The sequence below is a fragment of the Agrilus planipennis genome, unplaced genomic scaffold (assembly GCF_000699045.2).
Source record: "Agrilus planipennis isolate EAB-ADULT unplaced genomic scaffold, Apla_2.0 scaffold30, whole genome shotgun sequence".
NCBI classification, from domain to species: domain Eukaryota; kingdom Metazoa; phylum Arthropoda; class Insecta; order Coleoptera; family Buprestidae; genus Agrilus; species Agrilus planipennis.
Window position 1 is genome coordinate 657616 of NW_020438923.1, and position 11479 is coordinate 669094.

General features: G+C 33.5%; 1 protein-coding gene across 1 annotated transcript in view; it reads right to left on the reverse strand.

Annotated features, from left to right (window-relative positions):
• The window catches only part of LOC108732237 (tetratricopeptide repeat protein 28), a 39251-nt gene extending 29675 nt beyond the window's left edge, over positions 1-9576 (reverse strand). The window contains exon 1 of the mRNA XM_025973905.1: positions 9173-9576. Coding sequence (XP_025829690.1) covers positions 9173-9196 — 24 coding nt within the window. The 5' untranslated portion in view covers positions 9197-9576. The remainder of the gene's footprint in view (positions 1-9172) is intronic.
• Positions 9577-11479: the final 1903 nt, after the last annotated feature.

Genomic DNA, 11479 nt, shown 5'->3' on the forward strand with positions numbered 1-11479 from the left:
GTTTTTGATAGGAGCGACCAGGAAGCCTGGCAAACGTTGTTACCGAGGAAATCATTTTACGGATTTTTTAGGAAAAGGAAGAACGATCACTGGACAATACTACAGTGAGTTATTGGACCGCTTCGACAAAAAATTGAAGGAGACACGGACGCATTTGACGAAAAAGAAGGTGCGTTTTCAACACGATAACGCACCGGCACATTCGTCAGGAGTTGTTGCCGCCAAACTGCATGAATTATGTTATGAATTTGCTGCCGCACACCCCGTACTCACACATGAAGAAATGACGCGCAAGAAACAAATTTAGTTCAAACGAGGGAGTCATCGCCGAGACAGGGAGCATTTTGGAGAGTTCTACGAATCTTATTTTTTGGAGAGGTAAACAAAATAACAGGGACGTTGGGAGAAGTGTATCTTTCTAATAGGAGACTATGTTGAAAAATAAAAAAATAAAAATTATAGAAAAGAGGTGTCTTCATTTCTAACACGGGTACTTATTGAACCGCCTTCGTATAGCGCCGCGCGCGAAACATACACTTTTAACAATCTTTTTCGAATTTCTAAATAAACCGTCTGCAAGCATAGAAGTGACTTCTTTTTGTTGAAGGCGACTCGAATCTGCGTATCCTCTGTTTTATATCTCTACTGCCCCTTGCTTCCTGACTTATCTGACTTCCTAGATATCGAAAATCAGCCACTTCCTCTAAATTTTCGTCTCCTATCTTTATAATCGCTCTTTCCCTACTTTTCCTTCCCTTGCTTACCAGTATTTTTGTTTTACTTTTATCTATTTTCATACAACACTGTTTTTTCAATGTCGCTATCATTTTATTTAAGGCTATCTCTAACCTTGCTAAATGGTAATACTTCTATATCATCTATAAATATAAGCATACCAATCTTTCTCCCCTGTATATTTATCCCTAATGTCTTTAATGATATTTATCACGTCTTCGATGTATAGTTTAAAAACTACTGACTGACTTTATCTCTCTAATATTTATATTAGTATAACTGCTTGTTGCTGTTTATACAAACTAATATGTATTACTCTTCTAGCATTTGTTAGCGCTCTTACAGAAAAGTAGGAACCCGGTAGGTACTCTTCATTGAACATCCGAAGAGTATACACGTCAATTGGAAGAACAGGGAAGATGAAAAATTAAAAAAAGTTCAACTTCAAAAGTTTTACCGATTATAAAATTTTCCATTCTTTTCGTTAATGTGCTCAATAATATTTTGTAACAAATGACTTCGAAAATTAAAGTCAAGCCAATTATTGGTTTTCCCTAAGATTTATCTCAATAATGATTTAAAAGGAAATGATCTTTTCGCCGTCTGCATCTACCCCGTGCTCCTAATGAGGGACCCACCTGCCTAGAAAGGTAACCTCCCCCTTTAAATATCCGAAAAAGTCATCTTAAAATTTATCCATATTATTCCAAGTGACATTGAAATTTCGTTCCTAGGCACTTGGACTGCTATGAAATACTATAAGTACCATTACAGTTTTACACTTAGCAGTAAATATCAGTTTGATTTTAATCAACTTGATCTTTCAGAACAACTATGATTAGGTCGATGATTTGTTTTAACTGTTTGAAGTTACCAATGGTGTTCAAATAAGAACTAATGAGATTCACATCTGGTTGTTTCAAGAACATTTGTTGGTTATAAATCCTCATTTATATTTGGATAATAATTTTTAAATCTGCTTACGCATTTGTTATTTTGAAAATACTAAATGCGAACTACAAGGGGTTCGTTTTCTACTACAGTCTAGTCAAGTTATGTTAGCTAAATTGTTCCATTAAAGTGTTTTTATAAACGGATGACTACATCCTCATCCAGGCATAAGATTTTTTTTAACAATCATTTATTATAATTATCGTCTAAGCAAGTGAAAACGGGCTGATGCCAAAGAATCTCACTCACATCCTTCGAGAAACGTTGTGGAAACCAATTTACTGTTATTAAATATACTTCATACTAGGGATTACGGATTTTTATTAATGGAATAATTCAAACTGTGTTATGATTCCATATTTCTTATATTCCATTGGCTAAAGGAATATATTTTTAAATTTTGCCAATATGTTTTTGTGTAAGATTTTCAGTGTTTGGTACAGCAACATCTATTAAGTAGGTCGTTTTAGTGTCTTTGATGGTCAGTGTGATATCAGGTCTGTTATGATTAACTGTTGACTGTAATTACGTCTCTATCCCAATAAAGCTTGGCTAAGTGGTTTTCTAACACATTTTGTGGTTTGTATTTGTAGTAGGGCTCTATCTGATCTATGAGTTTAAAACTTTTTGGCTAACAGCGAGTGTATCTGTTTAGCAACATTATTATGCCTGTCGAGGTATTGTCGGCTAGCTAAAAATGAGCAACCCCCAGTGATGTGGTCAATTGTTTCGCGAGATGTGTTGCATGCTCGGCATGTGTCTGATGAAATTGTGGGATTTTTAATAATATATTTTTCATAGTTTTTTGTTTTTATTATTTTGTCCTGAATCGCTATCATGAATCCCTCANAGGAAGAGGTAGACTTAGACTAGATTACTATTCGCAAATAGTTTAAGATGTGTGATGTTCTAGTTTTAGGGAATTGCGAAGATTAGCTCAGGATAGGAAGGAGTGGAAGTGTGTGTCCAACCAGTCTTAGGACTGATGACCTTATGATGATGATGATGCTACAAGGAGTCATCCTTAGTAGATGCTGCAATGTGTCTAGTCTTGTTCTGTGGATGTCACCCTTACATCAATAGCAACCACTAACATAATTTGCTCCTACATACGGAATTCCTAAAAGCTTCTGTCACTACAAAATGGATAATAGAAATAGGAGATATTCCGAAATATCAATGACTTGTTACATCTCAGAAACCATAGGACGATGAAACTACTTCATTAATAAACAACAGCAAAATAAAAATGCATTTTATTTGAAAGAGTAGTCAGGAAATTTTATATTTTGAATACATTTTTCAGTACAATTTTGCGTGGAGTATTTAAAATTGGGAATCGTACCTCTTTCGCATCTTCTTTTTTTAAAACATCGTTAAAACCAGTTTGTGTCTAGGTACATCTCTGAAGAATGCAGAAAATACGTAGTTCATTCAAAATCAGCGTAAGGAACGTTTTAAATCTCAAATGTAATTAATTTGTTCTTATATATCAAATACAAGTTTCACATCTAATTTGCAAAAAGTTTTCCATGTTTATTATAAGACATGTTACAGTCAAAAAGGATCTAGTACTTTTCAATTACCAAAAACCATTCAAGAATTAGTCAATTAGCCAAATAAGTATTTAGCCCCCCCCCCCCTGCTCTATTCATTTCCAAATTCAATAATCTCAGAATGATTTTTATTCGTTTAGAATTTTGGAAAGATAATGCGCCATTAAAAAAATATTAATTCAGTTTTGAAAACGAAATGTTTGTTAGATTAACTTTTCATAGTTTAGGACAATGCCTTAAAAAAAAAAGAAATTATTTTCCTTTTGTTATGTCTAGAGTCATGTCAATTCGCAAATACAAATCCGCGACTAACCCAAACAAACATTTCTGTGATTTATAACAGAAAACAAAACTTTAAATAACATGTCACATTCGGAAATTCCTTGCCAACCTGTTTCAGGATTTATTCTTTCAAAAAGTTAGAAAACTAGAGTTGTAATATTATTGATTTAATAAACAAACTGAGGTACCATTACACGCATCAGATACCGGTAATGAAACTGCATTTAGATCGCATAAACATGAGGAGTATACTGCAAAATGCGACATGTCCATTTGATCGTAGCTTGAAGAAATTAAGAAAAACTTTTTACGTGATTCTTTTGGTCTATGACGATTATATGTACCTAATTGTTACATTAAAGCAAAAAGTAAAATATGTAAATTGTGGGGCTATGTTGAATACCTCATAGACCTAGATTAGATTACTGTTCGCAAATAGTTATGAATGTGGGTTGTTCTAGTTTAAGAAAATGCGAAGATTAGGAAAGAGTGGAGGTGCGTGTCCAACCAGTCTTAGGACTGAAGATCTTATGATGATGATGATCTCTTTTGAAATTGACATTTTCGTTTTTAACATGCCGCATAGTGCACTTAATAATTGGATTTGTCATTAATCAAACATACAAAGCACAAATTAATTCTGTAAAACTAATAAATTTTAGTACGATTAAAAATATGAATGACTAGTTGAATAGCTGGAAAGAACGCAGATGAATTATCACGTGTTTGTAATCTACTCTGAAGGTAATTGGTCCAAAGTCGTCTTCTACATCTCAAATTTAGTGACAGATAGATATTTTTGGGCAGAACCGTGTACCATCAAAATCTTGTTTGGCTAAGACCCAACGAAAGAGACCAAGACTAAAACCAAGAGCGTATATGTCACACCAAGACCAAATACGCAAAAATAAACGAAAAATTATTACTTCCGGTGGATTTATTACTTAAACTATTTGAAACAACATTAATATAGTTCATTTACTTTCTCTAGCGATTTGCCCCTTCCAATGTGTTGGATGCGCGCTGGCAAAATCGTAGGTAGGGAGAAAAAAGCTCATTACACCCTCGACTCTTGTTCATTAAACATACTTTTTCATACAGTACCTGCCAAAAGTTTTTTTCAATCATGAATAGTAGTGCGAGTCGAAAACAAGCGTTAAAACCTTTAATATGTCTTCAAATATAAATAAACATCTCGTTGATATTTTCAGTAGTAAATGGTACCAATAACAGCACGTTTGAGCAATGCAACTGTAGTGGATAAAATGGTCAATTTTTCCGTGCAGTACTGTACGGATTATACGCTCCTCACTGGTTAAGAATTTGGCCGAAAGTTGTCTCCTTCCTTTTCTGGCCTAGTGCTGTTCTTTTCTACTTTGCGCCGGTCAAACTGAAGGTCACATCGCTTCAGAAAGTAAACGAAGTATACCTATATTCCTTTCTTACACACAAAACATTTTTTTATTTTAACACTATATATAAAAAGAAGAAACTTTACCACTGTTTGAACAAACGGATTTACAAGAATGTCGTAGGAGGAAGTATTCTTTGTTCCTTTGTCTGGACAACAAGGTTGAAATATATAGAGACAAACTCAGTTTTTCTGATATTTTTTAATTCTTTCAAGTACTTTATACTATTTTATTCGCTAAAAGATCAATTTATGCGTTTGACGAAGGGTAGATTCTCGAGTTTTGATAACTCACAACTATCGACACTGTTTTCTTTATAATTCATGACAAGCTCGCATGTATGATAGAAAATTTTAGCATTTAAAACAATTATTGTGCAGGTAAATAAAAAAATTTGTATTTTATTAAAAAAGAAATGTAAGTATCAGATTAAATGAGTAAGACCAAGACCTAACAGGCAAGATCAAGGTCAAGACCGGGACTATATCAGTGAGACCAATACCAAGACCAAGGCCGATACTATATCAGCAAGACGAAGACCAAGACTAGAAGTTTATGAGCAAGATCAAGACCAAGGTTGAATAAACAAAACCAAGGCCGAATAAACAAGACAAAGCCCGAATAAATAACAACAATACCAAAACTAGGACGGTCTTCGTCTTGGTCTCAGTTTGTTCATCAGAATTTTGCATCTATACCCCTCATATGATTTTTTTAAATTAAATTTACAAGGTTAATATTCGTTGTTTCTTCCCCTGGTTCTATACATGAAAAAAAAGTAAGAGCCAATGAGGGTTGTAATGTCTTTATTTCATTATAGAACAGACACAACGTTTGTACAATAATCGGTACAACTTTTAATTAACTAAGAGAACCGTTCTTGATAACGCCTTCCAACAAGAGGCGAAATGTTGGTGTTGGTTCTATAATCAAATAAAGACAGTACTACCTTCATTGGCCTTGACTCTATTTTGTTACAAAGGTTAATAAACCGTGTTTTTGTCATTCAAATTCAATAGTTACCTATTGTACAACCAATTAAATTATTGCAAAAATGTTGCGTGCCCAATTGTGCTGTTAAAGTTCAGTATGGCCTACTTAAACTGTAACACGAAGAAGTAATGTTTATTAATATCATACAGAGGTACTTAAAGAATGTTGTGTACGCATGAAAATAGAGAATATTTTCTACTTTCGATCCGTGAAAATATCATTAAAATTCTGTTTCGTAACGTTTTGCAACTAAATCTGTTTAGTTATACAGACAACTGAAGAATTTAAAATAACATGAACAAAAAAGTAAGAAAATATCAAATATAATAATGACTGATAAATAGATTTCACTAAATCTTCGAGTTAATTGGTATAAAATGGGTTAGCAAAAAACATATTTATTGATAACGTGTAACAGATATTATTTTTTTATATATTTGGTTTATCAAATGCAGGTAGTTACTATAAGGAATGAACTGACTCTTAAACTAACGAAGCAGGAAATCGAAAAAAAGGTAAACAATTGGGAAATCATTTTCGATGTAATTTGTGATGCTACCTTGGAATCTTGAACCAAAATTGCTTCAACACGTTTAAATTTTGGAAAGCTTCAAAACTAAAATAATTCAATATTTGACCTTCTTGGGAGTATTAATACTAAATGAAAAGAATGAGAAACTGAAACATAGTAGCAACAAATATTTTTCAAAACACCGATCTAAACTCTTTTCCTAATAAATATGATAATTATATATAGGAACCCATAACCTAAATCCGCAACAAAGCAATTTATTGATTTGAAAAAGGGACATGACACTAAAGCCAAAATAGTTTCTTTACTTTAGGTTCATCTAATAAATAATGTTTCTGAAGCTGCTTTTCAAGACTTTCATTTGATTAGTGACCTAATGGTCCAGAAAGAATTTTAAATAAAATACAAAATCCTTTTTTCAAAAAAATATTTTAATGTAAAGTCGAAATAGATTAGGTATTACGTAAAAGTTAACTAATTCTTGAATTCATTTTTACTACTACAGATAATCTCAAATTAATGAGAAAAAATTGTTGCTGTCGTCACGGCCTCGTCGGGAATCGAACCGTAGTTCATTACTTTACTACTATGATATGAACCCTATAAAAATTTTTCTAAAATTCAGATATTTTGCACTTCTAAACCGAAGTATTTCAAATATGTCGAGGCAGTTTTACAGTAAAAATGAAATTTAAGAAGCTTTTAATTGTTGTAGCTCCACAATAATATTTAAATAAATCTAAAAAAACTAAAATAATCACAGTTTATTGAAAAGGAAACCCGGCGGAAGTACTACTACGAGTTCCACACTCAAAAATATTACCAGCGTGGAATCCCACACTGAAAATTTAACGGCAAAGTATCGGAGCGGCAAAATTTAGGACAGCTAAAAAATTTGGTACTTCTAAAAGCGTAAGATCGAATGACCTATTCTATTTCTTATAAAATGAACATAGAAAAGAAAGGCTAGAAGCGTTCGAAATGTGGTGTTACAGGCGAATGATAAGGATACCGTGGATAGAGAAGGTTAGAAATGAGGAGGTACTAGAAATTATAGGAGAACAATGGGCGCTTTGGATATTAATAAGAAATAGGCTTGATAGGTTGATAGGGCACCTTCCCATATGTAAGGAGCTAGTTAAAGACATGTAAAGGCAGAAATGGGACATAAGAAGAGTAGAAGTAGACTCAGATTAGATTATTGTTCATAGATAGATAAGGATGTAGGGTGTTCCTACTTTTAGGGAAACGCGAAGATTAGCTCAGGATAGGAAAGAGTGGAGGTGTTCTTCAACCAGTCTTAAGACTGACGACCTTATGATGATAATGAGAAAAAGGCACGTGAGATCAGTGGAAGATGAAGGGCATTTCTTAAGCTTTGAGAGGTGATGATCTCTTATAAAAAGGTACGGGCCATTTTTGGAAACAGCTAAACTGAATTATGCGGAATTTTGTGTACACCAAGAGGAAGTTTTCAGAGTCTGCTTTTTCTATTGTGTTTATTAATAAACAACTAGTAGAAGTAGCTTCACGTGGACGAAGTCGCTGGTAAAACTCGGTTATTGAAATAAGACAAATGATGTCTGTTTCATCATATTGAGATCACGTAATGTCGTTTAGTACTAAATGATTTATATGTAACGCTTATTAGTTTAATAATTATTGATATCAAACGCTATATCTTCATTAGTTTTCTAAGGAGAAAAATACAGCACAACCATTAGATGAAAACCTACATTCATTCAACAACTATTAGATACCTACTTAATATTAATTTCAAGCGTCATCAGAAAAGAATACAGAAATGTCATTTCCTCTTCAGATGACAAGATCTCAAAGTCTGATGTGAATTTTAACAACTGAATGCTAAATATGTGTACTTAGGTGTGTATATAAGCGAGCTAATTATTATACGTGTTCTAAAAGAAGCAGGCTGTGAACCACATCCATGTCTAAATTGAGAGAGCATTATAGCCATAGAATTGCAATAAAATTTCTTCATTAACTCAGCTGACTCAATTTCCATCGCCAGAAGGAACAACACTAAAACTGTTCTGGAATCTAATTATCCGTGGAAATTAATTATATAACATCCAGCGATCAACAACTAGAATCAGAAATTTCTTACGGTACTTACAAGAAATCGTTTGTCATTTTTTTTTTCTACTCTTTTTTAACTTGAAACAAGTTCGCTATGTAACCAACATTATATTATAGGTACTAATGTATATGTGTGTCCATATAGATATATATACATACATAAGTAGCTAACTTTGATGTCTTAACGAACCTCTGTTAGCGCAGCTCTTTGACAATGAGTGCGCTACCTAATAAAAATTGTTCCGATCAGTTAATTAAGCGTGAGAACTAAAAAGAAGGCATTTTTACACTCACGTTAACACTGAAAGTGGCTTAGATATCTAATCGCTTTTTACAATCCTTTTGGATATTTACGAAAGCATAAAAAAGGGTACTTTTATTAACTACGTCTCTTCTACTTGAGAAAATAAATTAAAGGTACTTATATTTCTGAAACTAAAGTTAGATAATATCATTTTTATGTTATTTAGATTAATTATTAAATACTGTTTAATAATTGTTTATGTTATGTATTGAAATTGTGCGTTTAACATATTTAATTACTTGGTATTCAACCGATGCTAAAGTTCGTGTGGTAATCGTGGTGCAGAAAAATAAAACAGCATACGTACTTCTGTAAAGTCCTTTTGAGACATCTTTCGAGATTACTGAGCTTGAAAACATGACTGTTCTTAAGTATATCACACGCGTCCACTTGGAGGGCACTCTTCGCGACAAGACGATGGCTAGTAGGTTAAAAACTTTTTTTTGTGTTCGTTGCACATCCGATTAGTTTCGTTTTTATTACGTTTCTGGGCACATATTTACTTATCGAAACACAGCCATCGGTAAGATCGATTCGCGCGCGGTCGATTCTTTTTCTCACTGCTGGCTACGCTTAACTTAACTGTTGAACTGAGGTTATTACCTCGCATACCTGGGCGCCATTTTGGAATGCAGGTAAAGTAACAGGTGTCTTGACGTTTCTCCGCCAAGGCTAATAATAACAGTGGATGCTGGACGCGAAAGATGCTTTTAAAATGCAGCCAACGATGGAGGTACCTACGAAGGTAACGCATCACAAGAAACCGACAGTAAAAAGTCTGTGGTTGTGGAAAGAGGAATATTTTCCATTCTTAATCGAAGGATTATTTAGCAATTTAGGAATGTAAGACTCTTCTTCATTAGTGGTTGACGCAGTATTGACAATCCTGCGATAGGGGTTTCCACAGGGTTGACATCGGGGCCCTCTTCTCTTATACAATCTCCTAATCGATAATAGACTCATTTTTGTAATAGTAGCTCGCTGTTTCGGTAATTGAACACTAATTTTAATGCCCAAATAAACTTAAACTAAAGTTATGTACTTACACTTAGCTTTTAAATTTTCAAAATCGACCAGAATTTGGGGTTTCCCTCTTTTCCGTCTATTAAAGTTGTATAAGAGTAATTTCTAAATAAGCGAAATTAAATATTTCTGTTAATAAAGTCTCGTGTTGATAATGCGCACAATAAATGTGGGCGATGCGTGATCCCACAAGAAAAAAGTTTAGTGGCAACTTGAGATTTTAGTTTATTTACATATTCATCACACAAAATAGTACACATAAGCAGTAATTGTTATTTTAAACGATTTTTTTCGTTTGACAATTGCCGATTGAGTGCACGCATGTCGTGAGGGTTTCTTTCTTGCTTCATCATTGAAGTCTCCAGAGAGTTAATATGTAAATTTGATGTAAAGGGAGAATAGCGGAGTGCTTAATTGTAGAAATTTCAAAATTGTGAGTAAGTATTCTTGTAATTAACATTGGCAATGACCGAATTCTCAGGCAATAATGTATAATCTTTCAATTCTCTCTTGTCTTCATTTCATCCGTTTCATCTTTCTCACTCCAACCGTCATTCCCATGATTCCTAAAAATTAGTCAGGAAGAACTGTCTGCCCAGCGGCATTAGTAGCCGGTGGAAATGAAACACCTAAAATAGTTTTTTTCTGGTTGCCAAGTCCCAGTCAATGTAGTAAGATTGTTTGTTTCTTTTGTTTAAAGTGATTAGTTTTTTTCTATATTTAAATTTTATTAATCTACTCACTTCTGCAACAAGCAATTCCTGTACTTACATGCTGCTTATTTGCCGTTAGCANCTTGGCAGGTACCAGCAAATTCGAAATAAGCGATGGGATGTCAAATGTGCACATTGCGGCCTTATTTTTGCTAAAACGTTGAAAGTAATTTTATACATAACAAAAGCGCTCGTGAAGTTATTGGAAGATGAAAGATATTTATTAAATTTTCAGAAGTGATAATTATGTGAAAATGTACGCAAAATCTCATGATGCCAACGGTTTTCTAATCCACTGTCTGCCCAGCGGCATTAGTAGCCGGTGGAAATGAAACACCTAAAATAGTTTTTTTCTGGTTGCCAAGTCCCAGTCAATGTAGTAAGATTGTTTGTTTCTTTTGTTTAAAGTGATTAGTTTTTTTCTATATTTAAATTTTATTAATCTACTCACTTCTGCAACAAGCAATTCCTGTACTTACATGCTGCTTATTTGCCGTTAGCACCAATCTTAATTTTGGGAAAGGATATGACACTGATACTAAAATAGCTTCTTTAACTTTAGAATAATTAAAGTTTTTGAAATCGTTTTTCAAGACAAGTATTTTAAGTAAGTCTAATATCAACAATTTTACTTTTAATTCTTGTAAATCCACAATAATAATGACAAGAGTTTGTAATCACAGTTTACAGTTTACCTGTTATCTAGCAGTATAGGAAACTCCACACCCAAAACTATTTCCAGTGTGGAATTCCAATCATAAAAGAACATAGAAATGCGCTTAATTCTGTAAAAATGTAGGTAGAATCTTATAATACCGACCCTTTTCGAATGCGATGTCAATTTTGCACATTCCGGTATTATCCTTGCTAATATATAT